Source organism: Cydia splendana, chromosome 12, assembly GCF_910591565.1.
Source record: "Cydia splendana chromosome 12, ilCydSple1.2, whole genome shotgun sequence".
NCBI classification, from domain to species: Eukaryota; Metazoa; Arthropoda; class Insecta; order Lepidoptera; family Tortricidae; genus Cydia; species Cydia splendana.
The window spans coordinates 10,766,981-10,791,481 of NC_085971.1; the positions used below are offsets into that span (position 1 = coordinate 10,766,981).

At 39.9% G+C, this 24,501-nt stretch overlaps 1 protein-coding gene across 2 annotated transcripts in view; it reads right to left on the minus strand.

Moving 5' to 3' along the window:
• Positions 1–24,501, minus strand: part of LOC134795498 (nucleoprotein TPR) — a 44,693-nt gene that overhangs the window by 9,562 nt on the left and 10,630 nt on the right. The window contains exons 2-10 of one of the 2 annotated variants that reach the window (XM_063767353.1): positions 17,169–22,058; positions 16,672–16,871; positions 16,461–16,550; positions 15,938–16,067; positions 14,945–15,192; positions 10,738–10,866; positions 10,038–10,148; positions 9,049–9,175; positions 8,666–8,765 (exon numbers count right to left, since the gene is read on the minus strand). In XM_063767353.1, the coding sequence (XP_063623423.1) occupies positions 8,666–8,765; positions 9,049–9,175; positions 10,038–10,148; positions 10,738–10,866; positions 14,945–15,192; positions 15,938–16,067; positions 16,461–16,550; positions 16,672–16,871; positions 17,169–22,058 (6,025 nt within the window). Of the gene's footprint in view, positions 1–8,665; positions 8,766–9,048; positions 9,176–10,037; positions 10,149–10,737; positions 10,870–14,944; positions 15,193–15,937; positions 16,068–16,460; positions 16,551–16,671; positions 16,872–17,168; positions 22,059–24,501 lie in introns of both variants that reach the window. The other variant, XM_063767352.1, reaches the window with a different exon arrangement.

Genomic DNA, 24,501 nt, shown 5'->3' on the forward strand with positions numbered 1-24,501 from the left:
GAAACCTGCTGCGTAGTTAACTGCAAGAACAACGGCAAAAACAGTGATCACAAATTCTATAAATTTCCACAAGCAAGTTGGAAACGAGAACAACGAATGAAATGGATAATCGCTGTCAAGAGGAAAAAGTAAGTAAGCTAACCTATAAAGCAACATTTTTAATATTATACATATTTTGTATGTTGTAGGAAGTAGCACGTTACAATGGTTAAGTTACTATAATTTATTTGTTGTTTTATTTCAGTGCCGATGGATCGCTATGGTACCCAAAGCCACATGACAGGATTTGCAGTGCGCACTTCATTGGAGGCGAAAAAGCTGATGAACAGAACAGTCCTAGTTACGTCCCAAGAATATTTCCTGCTACATACACCTCTGCAACGGTTAATGCAAATTTAGCCATGTCAAGATACCAACGATATATGGAACGCAGTAACAAGAAAGAAAGAAATACAGCAAATGTACCCAATATTGATTCAAGTACATTTGAAATAATAGAAAATACTCCTAGCACAAAAATTGATAAAGAATGCCAAATTGAAATATTTTCGAGTGTTGAAAATGAAGGAAAAACATTCATTTGTAATAGGTATATATATAGTGACAAAGAAATATGTGACTGTGAAGTTCAAACTGAAATATCAAGTAATTCGAAGATTATTAAGTATGACAAGAAGACGAAACACCAAGGATGTAATACTATTGAAAAGATTTACGCTCATCAAGCAACCATAACAGAGAATAAATATTTTACTGGGTTTCGATCAATTGGCGAAGATGAGGAACTCATTGATCTTGCCGGTGTTACCCTTGATAATTTTCGTTTTTTATTAAAACAAACAGTGGACAAACACAAATATATGGTTGCCAAAGAAGATAGACTTCTCATTTTTTTGATGAAAATGAAACTAGGTGTGACATTTTCAGCTCTGAGTGTCTTGTTTGGTGTACATCGAACAACAGTATCAAGAATATTTTATTTGTATCTTGAAGAATTAGCATCGGCAACATCTAATTTGATTTTTTGGCCCAGTAAAAGTGTTGTACAAAGAACAATGCCCGACTGCTTTCATCCAAATTACTCTAACACTCGAGTGATTATTGATTGCACAGAGTTTCAAATAGAAGTGCCATCTACAGTTGATAATCGTGTGTGGTGCTATTCACATTAAAAAAAGGGTTTTACTGCAAAGGTGCTCATAGGTATTACACCAGGAGGCTTTATTTCATTTAAATCTAAAGTGGCCGGTGGGAGGAAAAGCGAATCGCAAATAACAGTTGAATCAGGATTGGTTGATCTTTTAGAAAATGGAGACATTGTTTTGGCTGACAAAGGATTTCCACAAATCAAAAAAATCTTAGATGAAAGTGGAAAAGAAATAAGACTTGTTATGCCACCTTTTCTAAAGAATAATATTAATTTTTCAAGAGATGAGACAGATGCTACTTACAGTATAGCTCGGGTCAAGATTCATGTAGAGAGGATAATGCAACGGCTGAGACTCTATCAAATATTAAATAAAATTCCTCAAAACTTGTTTTGCCATATTGATGATATTTTGCATATTTGCTGTGTATTAGTAAATTTGCAGTCCTCAATATTTTCTAACAAATAAACCCATGTATGTTTTTGGGATTGTTTTCTACATTTTCATAATGATGAAGGATAGAATTTAAATAAAAAATTTCATACCATAGTTTACTTTTATTTAATAACACAACAATAGCATAAACAGTAAATAAAATGTTTTATTATAAATATTGTGAACAATTAACATTACCTACCCTTATTAATTATATGTAACAAACACTAATAAATTATGAATGTTTAACCACATTAATCACCTAAAGCCCACTAGCACCATTCCACTAACCTGGGGTTAACCGGTTAAACCTGGAATTATCATGATTACCAGGACAATTTGACACTGGGTTAATGGTTTAACCGCTTAACCCCGGGTTATTGAGATGGTGCAAGTGGGCCTAAAGACCCGCTTTCACCATCCCACTGACCCGGGGTTAAGCCGCTAACCCAGTGTCAAATTGTACTGGTAACCATGGTAACTCCAGGTTTAAGCGGTTAACCCCGGGTTAGTGGGATGGTAAAAGTGGCCCTTCGTTTATAATTTTTCATAGATTAATTATGTTCTTACCAGTAAAACTACGCTTTGGCAGAATTTGTTTATTATTATTTTTATCGTTTAGTTCCTCATTACCAATCGACACATACGAACGTGGTAAATAATGATTAAAATAAAATTCTTCACTTTTCAAAATGGCATCTTTTATAAAATGTTCATCTCTATCTACTCTTACTGTGCAACTACCGTTTTCCACTGGAGAATAAACAAAAAGATCGCATATTGTCATACCAGTGAGATACATCTGTGTTTGTATTTGGGTGTAATATGAGTGTTTTTTCTTTAATTCTATGTTACCATTAACAAACTCCAGATATTGCACATTACAAAGTTTACTGACAAAATCTACAATAGGCTTTTTTTGGCAAGATATTGGACATTTAAATTCTACCAGCTTTGTAATACATCCATGGTGTATGACAACCCCGTCTATGCTTGTGCATAGCCAAGGCTGAATTTTACTCACAATTACTCCTACGGTTATCACACGACAGTTGTAAACCTTTTGGTATTGTTCTAGCGCATGACTTTCATTACGTTTACCATAATTAGTAGCCTCACAATCAATTAATTTCGGGAACAGCATATTTTGCACTAAACTATCAATTGATTTTGTTTTTCGCACTTTTATATGATGTACATTGATACTGGACGAGATTCTTAATCTCCTGGCAGTATACCACTCTTTGCACTTTGACTGTTCGATAGTTTTACAACATAAATCAATAATTTTCTCATCTTCCATCACAATATTTGCTTCATAAAACTCTTTTAGATTTTGGTTAATTTCTATCTTATCACTTTTATAAACTACAAACTCTTCTTTAAAAATACAAAAGTTATTGAAACATTCAATGCAATCTTCTATTTGAAAATTAATCTCAATCTGGTCAACTAAATTTTTAACAACTTCGGTAATGCATGCATCATTTTCTTCTTTATTAAAACACAAAGCATGAGCTTCCATTATTAGCTTTAACTACCCCTTCCCTTCAATTCAGAAACATCTAATGGCAAAGGATCACACCTAATTTTCTTTGCCGGTGGATACATTTCATGAAAGTATTTCCCTTTTGAGTACTTTTCTTTGGCGAACTGTCTGGCACTAGGTCTACCCCATTGCTGCTCTTCACTGGTTTTCGAGAAGCTTTCTTCATGGTTGATGTAATATATCAGAGCCGCAATATGCTTACATCTGCCACTCTGATTGTACACACAATCACACTTTCCACTCGTAACATAACGACTAGAATCAATCTGTAAAAAATAAATTATTTCTTTACTTTCTATTACATTAAAATGCATCATAGTATGTATGTAACTACGTCAAAGATTGCAAAAACAGAAAAAAAAGCTTACATTCAAGGATGTTGTGTATGGCGTCGATGTCACAGAAGTTTGACGAATTACACGAGCTCCAATGGTGTGGTTCATTTGATCTTCACATTTGACTTCTTTTACATCTTGCACATGTTGAGCCAAGACTAATTGTTTTCCTTTTATTGTTGTTTGTGGTTGGAAAGCGATGTCGTGAGTGATTGCTCGAAATCCAGTTTTTATAATTAATTTGGCCATGTTTAACTGAAAATACACAAAAAGTATGCATTATTAACGACACTACAATCATTAATGATCGTCTGCAATATATATGATATGCGTTATTCGATTAAATTTGTTTATTTCTTCACTTACTTCTCGTGAAGTCCGCCATGAGAAAGTCCGTGTGTGCTACCTGAAATTTATTGATTGTGCCATTTTAGACGGGAAATAAAAAAGGTCAACGTTATTATCGACACTATAGATGTCAATGATCGAATAGAATATATGTAAATTACGATATTTCATTGAAATTATTTGATTGTTTACTTACTCTTTGTAATGACATCCAGCCATTTGACATTTCAAAGTCCGCCGTAATCGTAACCGCTAGTTGGCGCTGTCATCGCGCACCCAGCGAATATTTATAAGACAAATTAGAAAAGTAGTAATATGTTCAGACAGTAAGAGCGCATTACAACACATTTCGAAATCGATCCGTGGACACAGAGGGGTACCTACTGTTTATGAAATCTTGGAAAAGATCCTTCTGTTAAAGCACATTAATAGCACAGTGCGACTGCAGTGGGTTCCTTCTCATATCGGGCTAGCCGGTAATGAGATGGCTGATCGGCTGGCTAGACGGGCTGCAGTGGACGGAAAGGAAACGATCATTAGACCGTCTATTTGGAAGTTTTTGGCCGCTATAGCAGCACAACCCAGTTGCTATGGAAAGAATATTTTAACGAACGCTCTAAAGAAAAAGGAATTTGGTACAAGGCCATAGCAAGTGAACCTCCGCGGATTCCTTGGTGCCTTAATGCTAACATGGGTCGAAAAACTGTTGTAACGGCGCATAGATTGCGAACTGGTCACGTGCCCCTCAATAAATTTAGGTTTCTAATGAAACAGATCGACTCTCCTAACTGCGATATCTGTGGATCAGTAGAAGATGTCTATCACATACTTGTAGAGTGTAGTAGAAATCGCGCCCTTAGGGAGGCGCTCATAACGTCGGCCAATCTAATGCCATATGACATCGGTGCCTTTATACACATCCTTAGCAACCCAATATCGGACACGGCACAAATGGCATATAGATTAGCCGAAGTTATACTCAACAAATAGATTATAATTATTTTTATTTTAAATGACCACTTATATAGATGTAAATGACATAATTTCTGGAGATATAAGAAACGGACATGATAGGGCCGATGTATACAAGGGTATAAAGTAGGGCTCGCGGTCGTGTCCGGGTTTCGTGTACACGTGTTCGGTACCCGTTTCCGAACTACACGTACACGGTTTTCTGACCCGTTCTACACGTGTAGTCGTGCACACGTGTAATTAAGATCCGTGTATCCGGGTACCCGTGTACCCGTGTACACGGCGAAACGGACCTTAAATACACGCGGGCCTAACCCGTCCTTGGCGTGTAGCGGAGATTGTAGTAATGTATATATGGATGTTCAATGTGATTGATATGTGTTGTACCAATTTAATTTATTTTTCACCTCAGCAGCTCGAACAAGGGTACTTTGCTAACAGTGAGCAAAATGCGATTTTGTTAAAGGAAAATATAACATATTCCGTTCGTGGTAGTTTCAGTCAGAGATGGGCAAAATTCATTTGAATGACGAATTACGAATGAGAATTACCAAATCATTCGCGAATGACGAATAATTTTTTCGAATGATCATTCGTGTTCAATTCATTCGCGAATAATTTATTCAGCGAATAAAATAGCCCACGAATAAATTATTTGCCAATGTTAGCTTACAAAATAACTATTTAGCTGTTTTATATCCCAATAGTAAAAAGAAAATGTTTTCTATCGGTTTATCTGGTTGGTTGATTTGAGGTGTGGAAACTGGGAATACGCCTCATATATTGGCGGTCACGTGGGGCGAGAACAACTGGAAATACACCAATGATGGGGGTATTCCCGTTTGTCCCCTTCGGGAACATTTGGGAAAAGACAAACAATCTTTCCCATTTGTCCCCACTTCATTGAAGCAATGACAAATAGGAACACACCATTAACGGGTGTATTCTTATTGTTCCCCGCCGGGAACAGATGGGAATAGGCGCTGCATATAAAACGTTTCCATTTGTCCCTCATGTATGGCGTAGGTCACGTGGATAGGGGACAAATGGGATTACATCAATAATGCACCCATTATAACCAATAATGGGTGTATGCCCATTTGTCCCCGCGGGGAACATATAGGAAAAGAAGCCGCATATAAATATTTCCCATTTGTTCCCACCTTATTTTTGTAAGGACAAAAGGGAACACACCATTTTCGGATGTATTCCCATTTGTCCCCGCCGGGTACAGAAGTGATAGGATTTGCATATAAATATTTCCCATCTGTACCCTCCTTATTGGTGTCGGGACAAATGGGAACACACCATTTTCGGAAGAATTCCTATTTGTCCACGCCGCGACAGACATTTGAGAAAAGACGCTGCATAGAAATCTTTTGTATCGGCACCAAATGAGAACACCAATATCGGGGACAAATGGGAACACCAAAACTCATATAAAACATTCCCATTTGTCCCCGCCTCATGTATGGCGTAGGTCACGTGAATCGGGGACAAATGGGAATACACCAATAATGCACCCATCATTACCAATAATGGGTGAATTCCCATTTGTCTCCGCGGGGAACATATGTGAAGACCCTGCATAAAAATATTTTCCATTTTTCCCCACCTTATTGGGGTGGGGATAATTGGGAACACAATTTTCGGATGTATTCCCATTTGTCTACGTCAGGAACTGATGGAATAGGTGCTGCATATAAATCGTACCCATTTGTCTCCGCCTCGGGGACAAATGGGAACACCAATATCGGGGACAAATGGGAACACCAAAATTCATATAAAACATTCCCATTTGTCCCCGCCTTATGTATGGTGTAGGTCACCTGAATCGGGTCAAATGGGAATACACCAATAATGCACCCATCATTACCAATAATGTGTGAATTCCCAATTGTCTCCGCGGGGAACATATGTGAAGACCCTGCATAAAAATATTTTCCATTTTTCCCCACCTTATTGGGTGGGGATAATTGGGAACACAATTTTCAGATGTATTCCCATTTGTCTACGTCGGGAACTGATGGAATAGGTGCTGCATATAAATCGTACCCATTTGTCTCCGCCTCACGTATGGCGGCGGTCACGTAGGGCAGGAACAAATAGGAATACACCAATAAAGAGTGTATTCCCATTTGTTCCCGCGAGAAACTTATGGGGAAAGACGCTGCATAGAAATCTTTTGAGGTGGGGACAAATGGCAACGCCAATATCGGTGACAAATGGGAACACCAAAATTCATATAAACATTCCCATTTGTCCCCGCCTCGTGCATGGCGTAGGTCACGTGAATTGGAGACAAATGGGAATACACCAATAATGCATCCATTATTGGTGTATTCCCATATTACTAATAATTACCAATAATGGGTGAATTCCCATTTATCTCCGCGGGGAACATATGGGTAAACCCTGCATAATAATATTTTACACAAATATCAGATGTATTCTCACTTGTCCCGGCCGGGAACAAATGGGAATAGGCGCTGCATATAAACAATTCCCATTTGTCCCCACCATGGATGGCGACGGTCAGTTGGGGCCTTTCCCAAAATTTTCCTTGGCTCTAAAATACGCTGCAGTTGCATACCTATTCAGATTTGCCATCTGAGTGTGTATTACAAAAATCCTTCGTGTAATTTATTCGAATAATTCATTTCTTATTCGAAATTCTAAACGAATGGTTTATTCGCGAATAATTTATTCGCGAATATTAATCTCACCATAATTATTTAGATTAAAAATGATTCGAATAATGCCCAACTCTGGTTTCAGTAAGCATAACTATCTACTTTTGTATTAAATAATCATTTAGGTTTATATAACACTTTAAACTCTCGCGTTTTGTACACATATTTAATTACACAAACGGGTCTACCGCGATATAATTTCATTGTTTTTACCTTTAATTCCGACGTTTCAGCTGAGTTGCACCAGCTGTGGTCACGGAAAGACTGACGTCCCAACAAATGGTAACATGGTGGTGGTGGTATTTAGGTTTACTTTAATTATCAAAAAACTACATCAATGAAGAAACTGAAATACCAACAATGAAGTCAACGGTTACTGAGATATTGTTAATTTTAATCTTATGATTATTGAAACAAATTGTACTTACCTACCTATTATTGACATTACAAATCAATCCAGTAAAACTGCAAAGTAGGTAATCGAACCTTCCTAACCTTCCACATATTCAATCGTATGTCTTCATAGCACGAATCTCCGCTACACGAGAGTGAAGGGTCGAACCGGCGGGTAAATAAGATCCGTTATTTCGTGTATCCGTGTACCCGTGTACACGGGTACCCGTGTAAACGTTTCCGAATCCGGGCGGGTTCGTGTAGTTCGGGTTCTTAAGCCCGGCGGGCTTAAGAACACGGGTACCCGTGTCAGCGTGTAACACGTGTATCGGGAGCTCTAGTATAAAGGTCCTGCTAAATAATAAATTAAAAAAAAACAAATGTTTAGTGGCGAAATAACATTTTTTTTGCACCTTCGAACTCTTTGGTGAGAACGTATGGATTTCGGTCAATGAGGTTGTCTATGGTGCTCTAAGAAATATGTTATGGATTGATGACGTCACTGTTTAGAACGCTTCTGATTGGCGTTTCAGTAATAATGGCCGATTGGAGAAATTTGCACTTTTATTTTATTAAATATATTAATAATCCTTCAGTTTATACTGAGATTGGGCCATTTTTTAGAATCATATTAACATATATGTTTCTTTGAAACCATTATTTCCATGATTCTTTGTTACTTGCAACAGGCCTATTGCCGATCGAAACTCCAAAACAATAAATATTAAATTAAACCATGTGTAAGTTGCGAAAAGTATCAAAGTAATCGGAATAAAGTAAAAATCGTCTTACCCGTCGTTTCGTCTCGGCACGTAGAGGGTGGGTGTGGAGGGAACAATACTGTCGTCGCCGTCGTCACCGCCGCTGCCACCGAGTGACAGGGCTCCGCTAGCTATTTACCAAAATAGACTCGATCAAATCGGGGTTCAATGCTACGTTATGTTTAACGCAAAATTATAAATGCTTTTTATGTTTAGATATAATTAATTTAAAACTTCACCTAATGACTTATTTTAGTCCTTTTCAAATCTCGTCTGTTACTTGGTACCATTTTACTACAGCTCCATTTGAGTTGAAGTTTGGGCCTTTCATCTCATTAGCAATTTAATCAAATAGGCACGATCCAGCTGCAAAGTTAAGCGATAGTTTCTAGTATTAGGTATGGGTATACGTACGTTCGGTGCCGCTGCTGATGGCCTCGATCTGCGGCCCCTGCGGCGCGGGCTCGGAGTCGGGCTCGCCGGCGCCGGCGCCGCTCAGCTCGCCCTCCGACCCGCCCATCGGCGACTGCGCGGGGGATTCCTGCATCAAAACCTAAGATTAACCACCCAATGCCTTGCAAATCGTTTTTTGGCACATTTATTGTAAAGAGTACGCGACGCAAGCATTGAACAAAACAAGAATTAGAAGCCGTACTGCATTAGGCGCGTGTGATCCAGCCTTGAACCGAAAGTAATTTCCACATATTTCAGACCAACGTGTAGTCTGAAATGTGGACATGATAATACCAGGCGAACATGGTGTAATCACATGACGCAGCCCACGAGCGTGTCGATCGAATTCGACCAAGGACGTTAGTGGCGACGGCATCGAGACTATCGAGAGGTACGAGTACGAGGTACGAGTAAGATCGCGGCATGACAGTCTCAAGACAGTCTCAACCAATAGTCACACTGCTCGCCATTGCAATGGCGTATCTTCTCCAACCACGTTCGCTCACGAGACATTCGGCTAAGACCCAAGTAACCTACATAGAGGGTTGGTGAGGTATCATCGTTTTTTTTCTATTAATTACATAGTTTGGTCGACATAGTGACCAGCAACTGCTTTTTTTGTGAAACGATTGGTGTCGTGTCCGAAAGGGCCACGTCACCACCAAGGACGAAAAGGAAAGGAAATTTACAGAAATAAGGATAGAGAAAAGCAAGAACAGAGAAGAGAAGTTAACTTGCAGCAAAACAATAACGCTATTTACAGAATGTTTTGAGTTTATTGCAGGAGTAACCTACTAATAAATAGTATTTAACTCCTGCAGGGTCTGTTCTTTTCCCAATGGGGGCGGCGAGGTACCATCGTCTGTTAATTGATAACACGTCAAACTTGTTGCAAAAGTCCACCGACGGTAAGTTAAGACTGTTGCTGCCAGTGGTCGTGTAACACGTACCTGGTGCGCCGCACTGGCATCTCCGTCGGTGCCCTCCTCAACCTCTTCTTCCTCCTCGCCGGCCTCCACTTCCTGCTCCTCCTCCATATCTTCCTCGTCTTCTTCACCTTCCTGCTTGCACAGAAAAAATAAACTGTAATTCTGATTGTCTATAGCCCTGTCTCCATATTGCGCGGCAAACTATCGAACATTGGCTCGCGAGCCAACCCGGTATCCATTGCGCGCGGCTGCCTCGCGAGCCAATGTTCGGCAAACCGCGCGATATGGAGACGGGGCTTATGAATGCTTGTGATTTGATATTTGTGTTGGAAAATCATAACGATACACTTTTTCCTCAGGATCAGCAATAAATTAATTGACAAGATTGTGGGAGTTGGGTTATAAGTAAGCCTTGCCACTACTGATGTATGTGAAGTCGTGAGTAATTTGACGAAAAAATTTTAAATTTCTATCACTAGTACAATGAAGCAATTCAATAAAAAATAAAATCTGGTAAAAAATTGTCCGTGTGAACATAGTATTCTTTTAAAATGTGCTGTATCTTTATAAAATCATACAGGTATTTAACGCAATTTGAGTATCTTATAGCGGCACTCGTCGGATGCGATACTATAAATAACTATAACGCCCTCGCAATGGGACGATGTCGACAGCTAGTGTTCCTCCACCGAGCTCACTGTAAGATAAGATAAGATCGTACCCTGTACATGGTGCCGGAGCAGCGCTCGTCGTCCTCCTCGGAGTCGACGACGATGACGCCCTCGTCGTCCTGGTCGCAGCGGGACGACGTCGGCACCTGATACTCTACTTCCACTGACCGTTCGAAGCCCTGCTTTAAAATTAATTGGGAATGTGAGCTTATTATATAATAGATGTCGTATTATCAAAATACAGTAGAGTCCGGTTATAACGACGCCCAAGGGACCGGTGATAATAGGTCGTAGGTACTAACCGGACGTTGTACTAAACGAACTGCAAATTTTAATATTTTTTTTAATCAAAATAATTACATCATTTTGTATTTATTAATACTTATGCAACTATCAAAGAAAAAAAAAACATTTCCATTAAAATATTTATTTACAACACTTTTATATTACAACACTTTGTCTTAAATGCAGAGACTTGTGTGTTTAGTTAGACTTAGAAGAAGCCACTTTTGTAGGTAGGTACGAGTACTCACTCAATCATCCGCAAATTACTCGAATCCCGTAAAATAAAAAAGAATCTAATCAAGATGACAATCGTACATCGACAATCAAATATTAAATAAGTTTCTTGTCAAACATTTCAACCCAAACTCAATTAGGATGCGATGTTTTATGACCAGTGATCGTACATTTTCCAGCATTTTTGGTCCAGCGGAGTGGTGTTAACGGAATTGGTATAAATAATTTCAACCTTAATGATTAATTAGCGTTAATTACGTTAATATTAACCTTAATTTACCATTTCAGATCTATATCAATTCCGTTAACACCACTCTGCTGCACCAAAAATGCTGGAAAATGTACGATTTCTGTTTATGACACAGTTCTTATGGCCACCTCCTGTGTCCAGCATTAGATCAGCTCGAAGGTGCCAAAATATTGCATTGTCACCCAACTTCCATACATAATTATGTACGTGAAGTTTAAGCTCCATTGAATATTGGGAATTGGGTTTTATTTAGTTTGCAAGATTACGTAAAGTCACATGACTATTTCATCTTACTGCGTATAGGCAAAGGGGCGAGGGAGTTGGGTGCGCGGGACGGAGTAAGCGTCTTACCAACAATTTATTTGTAAAAACTACGTCGCTCGTCGTCACGGAAGAAAGAATGAGCGCGCCGCGCTCTGACGGGAAACGGCATGTGCCTGGATTAGTATGGAAACCTATGTCGCCAAAACGCTGTCACAAAAATTGGCCATATTTTCTTATTTCGAAAAGGATTATGACTTATGAGCCCTCGCCCATCTCAATAATTTGAACTTTACAGCAAAGAAAATTATGTTGAAATTGCACTACGATTTTTATTTTTGTAAATTGACATTTATGCTCTATTGCTTTTACACTTGCATGGCTTTTCCAAGAGCGAATGCGATAGGATAAAATATTCGACTATGAGGTTGACACATGCGATAGGGATGTGCATGATTCGGTGTGATATCGATAAACGCTTATTAATGATTAGTGTACACGTAAACTACTCAGGTTTTTTATACATATGTATTACTATATTTTCTGGCGACGAGGTACCTAACCTACTTACTTTTTAATAAAAAAATGCTCGCATTGAAAGTAATCAAGCCACCAACCACGCATATAACTGTAAGCGAGTATATAATAATAGTTATTTGTACAACAAGAGATCAAAGTTTGATATTTCTGCGAGTGCTTATTTTGAGTCCCGTGCAAGCGAAAGATTCTATAATAGATTCACGAGCGTAGCGAGTGAATCTAATTTAGAATCTTGAGCGTAGTAAGGGACTCAAAAGCGCACGAGATGTAAATAACTTTGATCTCGTGTAGTACACAAAATTTTTCACACCTTAGCAGTGAGAACATACCTATTAAACAACTTGAAAAATGTAATCCTTCTTCGTTTCTTAATACCTATGCACTCATGTTTTCTTAAGATATACAAACAATTAAGTTTAATTACCGCAATCTAACACAAAAACAAAACGTAATAATAAATTTCAGTAAAATAATATGGAAATAAACTTAAAGAAACATCAACTGACACTACAACCAACAACTTTTTTTTGTAAAAAAAGAACTTTGTAAGATACGGTCCGAATTGCGGATACGTACTATTTGTCAACTATAGTAGAAATTCTTAAAAGTAAAATAATTAATTTTGCGTGATAATCTGTGTATTTTTTGAGTTCATTATTTTAATTGTACAATAAAATACTTAAAATATAGTATTTTTATCAAATCTTAAACTTTATTTTAATTAAATAATTATTTAGAATTCATACTCGTACGGAGTTCGTACGTGGTTTGGAACGATGCGTTCTGAAGTTTTTCGGGGGTCTATTATAAACAGTCAATATACCGTTGAATGTCGTTTGAACTTTTTTTCGTCTGTTTCTTTTTGCTAACAGTGTGAAAGGGACAGAGATAATAGAACCCAAGTATTTCGAACTTGTATTAGACCCCGCATGTTGAAATGACATTTGACTATAAAGGTCACTTGAATGTCATTTTGTCTCACTCAGTGAGCAAAATCGCATTTTGCTCACTATTTTTAAGAAGCAAAGTACCCTTGTTCGAGCTGCTGAGGTGAAAAAACTGTTACTCCTTAGCACACCCCGCGTGATGTCCGCGTCCTCAGTTACGTGCTACATGTCGCGCAACCATCATCTTCTTTCTTCCTAGCGTTGTTCCGGCTATTTGCCACGGCCCGTAAGCCGGCCCGCGTCAGGCACGGAGCCTGGGGTCTGCTTGTAAACTTATCACAAGAATTGGCTTATGCACTCTTTTTTACAAAAGAGACTGTCATCTGACCGTCCAACTCCGAGAGGAGACTTTACAGCCGTATTCGAACAATGAGATACGTCAAATACTAAATATTGAAACGATATGGGTCAAACGAGTGTCAAAAGTCTAGTCAAAGGTCGAATGTGAAGACCGCTTTAAGATTTGTCCAAGAGTGTGGAGCGGGCTTTAGACTGGCCAGCAAATACCCGGCAGTAAAATTATGTGACAGCTTAAAACTGACACCTTACCTACTCACCAAAATTGACAAATATGTATCCATGGATGCAATACTATAAGAAAAACTTTAAATCAAATAATCCATTGAATAGCAATAAATAAGTAAGAACATATTTTGTACATAATATAAAATGTGCATAAGCGACGACTTTGTCGATATGATCATCCAGAGGCAAAACAAAAATAAATTATTAAGAACATGTATGAACATAAACAAACCGAACTGTGTATTTATACGAACATCGACATCGATAACATTTTTGATACGGTCCTCGCACTGTGGCTGAGTAGCGCACCCGTACATGACTTTGACGCTAAGTAGATATCAACCTTATCTCATTTATATAAATTTGATTTTTGCACTCCTTGCGGAAACCGAAAATGTAAAAAATATTGAAATATTACTTGAAATAATTACCGATGATATAAAATGCCTCCATATGTAATATTTTTTGTTCGGCTAGTGTTTTTACACTCCAAAATGGAGCAGCGCGGCATATTTGTAATTATTTCTAATTTTTCCTGGAATCGTTTTCACATCTGACATCTCATAAGCGCCATACTGAATTGACACACGACTGACAATAGTCTGTGGTGAAACTGAGTACAATAAGGCTTAATCTTGCCACACGCTATAGACGTACGTTTCACTTCTATTACTTCTTTGTTTTGTGCTCGTCGTTGTAACCGGACTTGACGGACGGATTTTGTGTCAATTTCCGTCGTTAAAAGCGGTTGGTCGTTATAAGCGGAGTCGTAATAAACGGTTGTACTTTCATAGTAGCTTGTACTGAAACCAACCAAGTGCCTATACTTACGTCGCTATAAGCGGTTGGTTGTTATATGCGAAGTCGTACTAACCGGACTCTACTGTATTATTAACATTCTGAGGTCCGTTGGCTTTTTAAGACCGCCGGAGTAAATAATGAAATAAATGAGCCACTCTCAATATGTAAGGGAAGGTTGTGATGTTTGGTTTTAAAGAATAAATATTGTCGTCATTGCACTAGGTTAGATATTATGATTATGGATTTCCGCAGACTCAATTAGATTTTATTATCTAATTAAGTCCGCTGCGATCAACGTGACATTGTAAGACAGGAACATGTCTATCGCACGTGACGTTCTCGTTCACCCACCGTACGACGTCAACCGGTGATCGGGCCTAGACACAGGAGGGTAGTTCGGGAATCAGTAGTTACCTGCACCCTGGTCCGCTTGGCGGTGACGGGGCGCGACTGGAGCCTGCGCTTGGGCGGGCGCGCGTCGGGCGGCGGCTGCGACGTGCTCACTCCCGGCGGCGGCTGCGACGTGCTGACGCCCGCCGGCGGCTGCGACGTGCTCACACCCGGCGGGTGCGTGGTGCTGACGCCGGCCGGAGCGTGGGACGTGCTGACGCCTCCGGAGGGCTGGGCGCTGGCGGCGGAGGTAGGCGTGCCGCTGGTCGCGCCTGAACAAATTATCAATATGAAGCACGATGGAAACTAACGTCTCGGTCACGAAACGTACGTTCCGCGCATGAACGCTCGACGCCGACCAACATACATTGATTAAACAAACGAATGGCGGTCGGCGTCAACGTCCAACGTGTGTTTCGTGGCCCTCGGGTAACCCATAACATATGGCACATACGGATAAAATGTAACCTATGTAAAATCTCAAAGAGATAATACCTGGAAATCAAATGACTAAAGTGTGTTTTTACTTAATCCCAAGGAAGTTGCCAAAAACAAACTTCTTCATAAAATCAACCGACAAGGTCCACTACAGGTCATATGCCTCCCTCAAGGATGACCACAATGACCGGTCGTACACTGCCCTCAACCACGGGTTCCTTCAAATCGTTTCATCTTGTTGAATGCCTTCATGCTGTGCGCTCACGGTTTGCGATCGCAACTCAAGATTGCCCCATCGGTTCTACGAGCAATAAGCTTAAATGTGTGAGCTTAATAAAATAGTACCTTGCAAGAAAGCGGCAGGCGCAGCTGCTGCAATTACGCTAGTGACGGCAGCCGACGCCGAGCCTGAGACAGCCACGCCGTTTGGCTGCTCGATACGAGGCATCACTAGTGCTACGGCCATCTTCGATCCATCTTGTTGAAGGCCTTCACTAGCTGTGAGCTCTACGGTTTGTTGTCGCCACTCAAACTTTCCTCGGTTCTACGAGCAAATGTGCGTGAGCTTAATAATAGTACCTTGTAACGAAGCAGCAGGAGCAGCTGGTGCCGCTACGCTGGTGACTGTGGCGGACGCCGAGCCGGAGACGGCCGCGACGGAGCTCGCACCGCTCGGCTGCTCGATACGCGGCATCACTAGTGCTACGGCCTGCAATGCAAACACCTTTTAAAGTAAAAGCCACCCCAACAGCACCAAAACTAACCCTTTTCCAGGCATATTACGAATTATCGACGACATACGCGTACGGGCCAATAAAATTTCAACTTTAGCATTCCGATTTAAGGTTCAAATTAGATTGCATTTTCGGGAAATGTGACTTTACTTCAAATTAATCATCAAAGCTGAATTAAGTTTAATATATTTGGATTTTTTGGGCAAACCTTGTAGATTGGTGCGTCCTGGAAAAGGGATAAGCTTAAGTACTATGGAAAAAGTTAAAGTAACACGTGGGAGTGTTGAAATTTATGAGAGTGGGAGACAAGAATCGACAATGTCAATAACGTAGAGATACGGATTGTTATAACATATTCAACAACTTACTTGTTGTGGAGCTTGGGAATGCGACGAAGGTTGTGCAGAACTGTCGCTAGAACCCGAACTGCCCATACCAGCTTCACTGGTGTCCATATCCTGAAATTGAAGAACATCATTTAATTTTAGGAAATATTTAAAGAGGATTAAAGGTACGCTGCTCGTAGTTCATACATCTGCTACAGTTAGAATCTCGCCGGGTTTAATGACTTGCACAAACCTGCGTGGATTCGGGCGGGGCGGTGGACGCAGCGAGGGCCGCGCGGGGCAACGGGCGCGAGGATGACGCCGGCATGTACTCCGTCGTGTGCGCGTCGTGCGGCGCCGTGGGGCCGACCTGCGCCATGGGCCGGATGGACGCGAGCGGCGTCTCGCCGCCGCGTCCGCGCGCCATCGTGTGTGCGCTTTGTTGGGCTACGCCTAAAACGAAAGTTATCGTGTGAGCTGTAATAACAAAACTAGAAAGTAGAAATCCTCTGTTCTTAACTCTCCGGCAATTTTGTTTTCTAACGATCCAGGAGATAGATATATTTGGCAGGCTGGCCTAACGAGTTAATGACAGATTTTTAGTAGTATCTAATTCTAGTAGATTCGTATAGAAGGAAAAGACGAAGGTAAATGCTAATTTGACAGAAAATAGGAAGTCGTAATCTAGGCAGAGGCAGCAGAGTCATAGCCGAATTATGGCAACATCAAATTATGGGACATTGAACTTACCAGCCATCGGTTTGATATTCGCCGTGGGCGGGTCCGTCGTGGTTTTCTCGGTAGTAGTCTGTTGCTTGGACGCCGAGGCTTGGCTCTGAAGCTGCCGTTGCAGCATCGTAATCTTCTGTTGTAGCGCTTCGATCTCTCGAGTCTTTTCAGCTTGAGCCTCCGTTCGCTCCTTCTCGAGTCGCGACACACGGCCCTCGTACTGCGACTTAATCAGAGCCAACCTCACGTCTTGCTCATCACGATTACTTTGCTCAATAGCACCTATTTTGGTACGCGACTCGTCCAATTCGCGACTCAGCGTATTTTTCAGCTCAGTCAATTGAACTATCTTATTCTTAGCTTGTTTCAATACTACTTTGGCCTTCTCTTCTTTGTCAGTATTTGCCGTTCTGAGACTATCAATTTCCTGTTTTAATTTCTCATTATTGGCTTTCTCGGCTTCTAATTGAGCTTGTATTTCAGTGAGTTGTGCATCCATCTTCTTAGCGCTCTCGGCCGAAGCAGCGTCGGCGGCTGCAGCTTCCCCTTCCGTCTTCTTCTTTTCTTCTTCAACGGTCTTAGCTAACTCTTCATACTGCACCTTGTATTTCTTAGCTATCTTTCTAATTTGCATTTCCTTGTTTCTAATGTCATTGAGAGAAGCATCTTTACTGGCTACTTCTTCAGTAAGCTTAGCGTTTGTTTCAAGAGCTGCAGCAAGCTCTGCCTTTACCTTGGTAAGTTCCTCGGTAACTCTAGCCATGTCATCCCTGAGTGTATTTATTTCCTCTGTTAACCTCTTGTTTTCTTCGACCAAAGTACTTTGCTGCCGCGATAATACTGTATATTGCTCTTCTAACTTACTCTTCTCCACTCTAAGTGCGCCAAGTTCCTCATTTGCCTTTCTGGTGTTGTCTTTTTCGCTGGTTAACATCTTAGCTAGAGTCTCCCTTTCATTTTGAAGCCTCTTCCAGTCTTCTGGGCTGGTTTTGTTGGCGCGTTCGACTAAAGCGTTGACACGAGTTCGCCAACGAGCAGAATCTGCTTTTAGTGATGTGTTTTCGGATTGTAATGTCTCATTCCTTGAAGTCATGTCATTGATTTTTTCTTGCAGTGGACCTAATTTATCTTCGAGCTGCCTGGTTGATGCAGTCAGTTCCTCTACGCGACTTGTTAAAGTATCACGTTCTTCTCTAAGAATTCTGTTGCTATCTGTCAAAGCATTGAGTGTTTCGACTTTTCTAAGAATATCAGATTGCTTGTTCACAGTCACCATGCTTACTTCAGATGTTTCTCTTTCGGTAGCTAACGCCAGCTTGGCACTATCGAGTTGTTTCTCCGCAATTTCCAACTGCGACTTCAGCCGCATGTTCTCTGCGTTAAGAATGTCAGATTTCGCCATAGCAATATCTTTTTCTTTCCTAAGGAACTTAACAATTTGGAACAATTGTTCTGACGATTTTCCATCTTCCTCAGAAACCGAAACATTCATGGACGAATCGTTGGCTGATTCGTTCATGCTTTCCGACATGGATCTGGAGGCATGCGTAACGGACAACTGAGTGCCTAATGCTTGAATCTGGTTATGTAACAATGAATTCTGGTCATTCAGATCCTTAAACCGCTCCATCAACTGAGCGTTTTCTGCGGCAATCATTTTTTCTCTTTCAGCCCAAGCAGCTTTTTCTGTTTCTAAGTTCTCAACAGCATTATTTTTTAACGCAACTAATTCATTAATTTGATTTTGAGCTCTAGATAATTCTTCTTTCACAATAGACAAAGCCTGAATGTCAGTTGAATGAAGCATCATTTCATGATTATATTTTTCTTCAGCTTTAATGACAGCTTCTGACATTTTAGCTATCTCTGTTCGCATGGCTGCAAGCTCTGACTGGGAATTATCATAATTAGCTAATGCAGTCTTTAATTCTTCTTTAGCTTCTGCTAGCTCTCGCCTTAGAGCATTATTACTAGTAGACTGCTCTCCATTAGCTTGTAGAGTAAGCTCTGCTTCAAGTTCACCACATTTTTCTTCAAGGTGTTGCAATTTTTGTGTATAGTCAGAAAGTTTCGCCTCTGTTTCAGACTTATATTTTTGATACTCAGTATGAAGTGTTTTAAGCTCTTTTTCGGCGCCTTCTGATATGTCACAGTATTGTTTAATGTGTTCCTTTGCTACATTCAACTGCGCTTGTAGAGATTGGATTTCTGCATCTCTGTCTGAAAGTTTGTTTTCCAACTCTTTTATCTTCTTCATAGAATCAAACGAACCATCTGAATTAGGTGTCAAAGCAATCTTAAGTTTCTTTGCAAGTTCTTCATTAGCTTTATTTTTTTCAGAGAATTCTGCACGTAGTTGTGCCATTTCCTTTCTCAGTTGGTCTGCTGCATCTTTTTCTTCTTGCATACGCGATTTTGCGGTTTCAGTTTGACGTTCAAGATGCGACGCTAATTCTCTAAATCTGTCTTGTTCTTCTTGTAGCCTTCTTCTTAAAGCAGAGCATTCTCTCGTTGCTTCGTCCAAGCGCGACTCAATTTTTGCGCGGGTTTCAACTTCAACTCGCTCTAAGCTTGCCTTAATTAATTCAAGGTTTTTCAACAATAAAGATTGACCCTGACGTTCACGATTTAATATTTCTTTTTCAGTCTGCAGCCGTAACTCAGTGTCTCTCAGTAATTTGCATTCCAATCTTAAGTTTTCTACTTGTATTTCAGCAGCAGCAAGTTTACCCTGCGCATTCAGAGCCTCATCGCGCAAGTGTTGCAAAGAAACTTCATGCTTAGCAATGGTCGCATTATAAGCTTTGTTCTTTTCTTCCAGTGATGCGATTTGCTTTTTGTAAGTAGTAACATTTGTTTGCAAGGTTTTAAGTCTCTCGTTATTATATTCTGAGGTTGATGAGCTTTTGCTATTTGCCGCCGTCAGCTTTGATATCTCTTGTCGCATGTTATCAATTTGTTCAAACAGCATTTTCTCATTTATTAGTTTTTCTTCTTTGTATGTTTTATATTCCTCTTTCAATAGTTCCAGGTGTTTCTCCGTTTCTTTTAATTTTATTTCTAGGGCAGCTGTTTCAAGTACTGGTTTTTGGGGTTTTTCAGTAGTATCCATAGTAAATGAATCTCCTTTTTCCATGTCAATATCTTCCAATACGGAACTGATTTCGTGGCGTTTGCCTTTCATAAGGTCATGATACAATTTCTTAAACATGTCACGTTGTCTAATCAGACCATTCACCATTTTAGTCTGGCGGTCTTGAGCCTCAGTTAGTTCTAGAACTCTGTTCTTCAATGATTCTATTTTATTTTGCATTTCTCCTGTCTCAAATTGTTCTTTGTGTCGCTCGAATTCTTCTTGCTTGTCAGTCAAATCGCGGACCATGCGCAGTAGTTTTTGATTGTTTGCTTGTAGCTCTTGTATGTCACTGAAAGTTACTAAAGTTTTGGATATGATCCTAGATGAACTTAAATCTGAGGAATTTGTTGCATTTGAGGCAGTATTAGAGGCATCATGGTCGCCATTGGGAAGTAACCCCCCGCGACTGTGTTCAATTTCCTTCAACAAGAAACAAACCTGTCTTCCCAAATCTGCAAGCTCTCCTTTGAGTCTAGTGTTTTCCCGACTATAATGGTTAGCAATTTTAGAGGACTCATTATAGTCGTCTCTTAGCCTGTTGCATTCAATCACCAATGAATCAATTTGCTGAGATAATGCTGTATTACTTTCGATTGCTTCTTCATATTCTATTTTTTGTTTTTGAAGCATTGGAGCCTTTTCTTCCAATTCTTGAACGATAGTATTGATAGTTATGTTAAGACGTCTATTTTCTTCTTTTTCTTGTGCTAGCTCATCAGTGACTTTTACTAGCTGTGAATAAATTTGAGTCAAGGACATTCCTGATTTCAAAAGCTTACTAGCCGTAGCTGCAGATGGAGCTAAATCACTTAAAGCCATGTCAAGATTTTGTGCATTTGCAGCCTTTAAAAGGTCATTTGCATGTTCTAGTTCATTCTTTAGAGAAGAAATGATTTCATTCTTTTTCTCCATCAGTTCTTCGTGATCTAATTCGGACTGCTTATATTTCGTTTCCAATTCACCATATTTTTCTGTGGCTTCATTCAATAGCTTTTGCAGTTCCGAAATGCCTTCAGTTAGCTCCATAGTTTTTGCCTCAGCATCATCATGCATAGTTTTGAATAAATCGGCCAATTTCGTTTTGGCATCCAATTCTTTTTTATAATTATCTGTCATTTTGTTTTCAACTTCTCTTTGTTCCAGAAGGCGCTGTGTTAGATTTTCGGCACGGATATTTAAATTCTTTTTTACCTCATTTAACTGAGCAATCGTTTCATTGGCGGCGTTCAGTTCTTCGAGTTTCTCAGCTAATTGAGTTTCGACATTAACTAGTCTGCTGGTACTATTCAGTCTTACGGTTTGGAGTTCTGAAGTGAGTCTGTTGACTTCTTCAGTCAATCCAGAAATTTGAGAGTTAAGAAGAGTTCTTTCCTGTTCTATTCGTTTTTCACGATATTGCAAAGCTAGTTCTTTACTTTGGGTCTCATCATTAAGCGCAAGAGCTTCACATTTTGCGTCAATAGCTGCACGCAGTTGTTGTGAAAGCGATACTTCGTTGGCCGTTAACCGTTCAATTTCCGTGTCTCGCCTTTCCAATATACGTGTTAAGTCATTTCTTTCATCCACTGCAGCATCGCGCGCGCTTTTAAGAGAAACGGCTTCATTTTCCAAACGTGCAATTTTATCACGCGCTTTGTCTTGTTCTGCATTTAATGTTGTAAGTTGCTTCTCCAGTTCTGCAACGGATTCGTCAGCAACCAGCAATTTTTTTGCAGCATCTTCGTACTTTGCAGTCAATTCAGTTATTGCTCCTTCCAATTCAGATATCTTGTCCCCTGCAACAAACAAGAAATAGTAAACTAGAGTTAGACCAAGAAAAGTCTGCAGAGGATGCGAGGTAGAGATTCGCTGGGGACGATATAACACCGGTTAATCTCGGCTATCGGAGACTCTGTTAAACTCATACGTGAAAGAGAGCAATAACTTACTCATTCTATCTTGCTTCGATATTATCAATTAATTGAACCGGTTAATTTAGTTCCACAAAAACGAAAGGCGAGTGAATTGTTATCGATAGTAGTAAATTGACGGGAATTGTGTAGTTTAGGCTGAGTTTGAATAAAACCTTTTTTGATACATGCATACTGGCTATTTACAATCACGATGACATATCCTTAATTTATAAAAATATATGAATATATTTATTATAGCGCTTTAAAATTGACTAGTCGATAAACAGGTTGGGGCTCACGAGTGAAAATTGCCGTGCCCAAATTTTTCACAACTTTCGCCGAGGGTTATTTCGTGATGGATGTCTCATCGAGCTTATTTCTATATATCGATGCTTATCATGAACAGTGGCACAACTAAAAATGAAATGCTATTGCATTTAATATTCTATCTTTTACTGGTAAGATTTAAAGTCGAATGGCATTTCATTTTGTTTTGCGCCACTATTCATGTCGTCATTCATGTCGATATGATGTTGAAGCGCCTAGTCAAATGACAATATATCGCTGGTCTGCGGAGTTTTGACGGAGTCGTGCCTCTCTCACTACTCTACTTTCTACAAGTCGACCAAAAACAGCGGTAACACTTGAATACGACACGGCTGTGCAAAAATTAATTCAAGGTAACAGACATATGACATACGAGCAAATCCGGACAACTATGGGCATTGGAATGACTGTAATCCAAACTATTTTATTTACATAGTTTATTGGGTGTCAGAAACTTGTTTTCCTGATGGGTACCACATAATTTGTCAGAAGAGCAAAGTATGGCTTGTGTTGTTTGGTACCGATGTACTCTGAAACGCTTCAACGGAGGGAAATCAAAAGCCGTATATAATATCGTCTCAGGTTATCAATCGAAGGTTTATTCCTATGAACCTTAAAGGAAGCACCAATCGGCAGTTTGGGTCTTCGAAGCCAAGGTCAAGCCAATGAAAGTCTACAAATCGGCCATTTTGGTAATGCCTTCAGAGTACAAAAACTGCTTTAATTAATGGTTCGAAAGAATGCAGAAATGCATTGATTGCAAAAGAACATACTTTAAAAACAATAAATCATAATTTATGTCTAACTAGCAGCTAGTTTTTTTTACCGATCATTTCGGTGTGCCCCTCGTAGTAGTATGTTTCCCCTCATTGCACGACGGACTATAACAATTTTCAAAATTATCCCGCATTCGAAGTTACCCCAATGCTTACACATTATAAATACACAGCTAAGTCCGCATAAAAGTAAACAATTTTGAGAGCAATTTTACATGACTTGTCACTTTGCCGCTCTTGCACCCCGCTCCTTTGTGACGAAGCCTTTATTAAGACTCGACCACACGACGCCAACGCACCGAAAATTCATAAAATTGTGCTGCGTGAAAATCGAAACTAGTGATTACGCGTTCCTTCTAGCGTTTGCATAAGAAGTTTCTTATGGACGCGACCACAGTGCTCGGCGGTTAAAAACGTGACGCATGAGATACGGCACTGCGTTTACGGTGCGTCACCGTATTTTCAGCAGCGGTGTGGTTGATCCTTTAAACAAATAAGATTGTGGTCTAATGCTTACCTTTTCCATTATAAAAACCGGCTATCTGCGAGTCGGACTCGCGCACAAAGGGTTCCTTACCATTACGCAAGGCAATAAAATCAGTTGTTGTATGGGAGCCCCACTAAAATATTTATTATATTCTGTTTTTAGTATTTGTTGTTATAGCGGCAACAGAAATACATCATCTGTGAAAATTTCAACTGCCTACGTGATAGACGGTTTATGAGATACAGCCTGGTGACAGACAGACATACAGACGGACAGACAGACAGATGGACAATAGTTCTCCTCTCACTCACTGAGCGTAACCAAGAGCGTGAGAGTGGATGTGGACAGCGATATCATGTTTTTAAATTTTAATTTATTGTAAAATAAAAGTAATGAATGAGGTCCTTCAAAAAAAATTTACCATTTTTAAGCCGCGTCTCGATATTGCGCGGCAAACTATCGAACACTGGCTCGCGCGGCAGCCGCGCGCAATGGATACCGGGCTGCCGCGCGAGCCAACTCGATCATTAGTCTGTTCGAGATCCTGTAAACGGTGAAAAATGGAGATACTACTCCTAAAAATACGTGTGATACCTCATTAGATTCGTCATGATGCCTAGAAAAATGTATTCGAAGCGTGTATTAGCACACAAAAAATATCAAAAGTTATAAACAAAAAAAGGGGGGAAAAAGTAGTTATTTTTTATTTCCCCAATATCTCAAAAAGTATTAATAT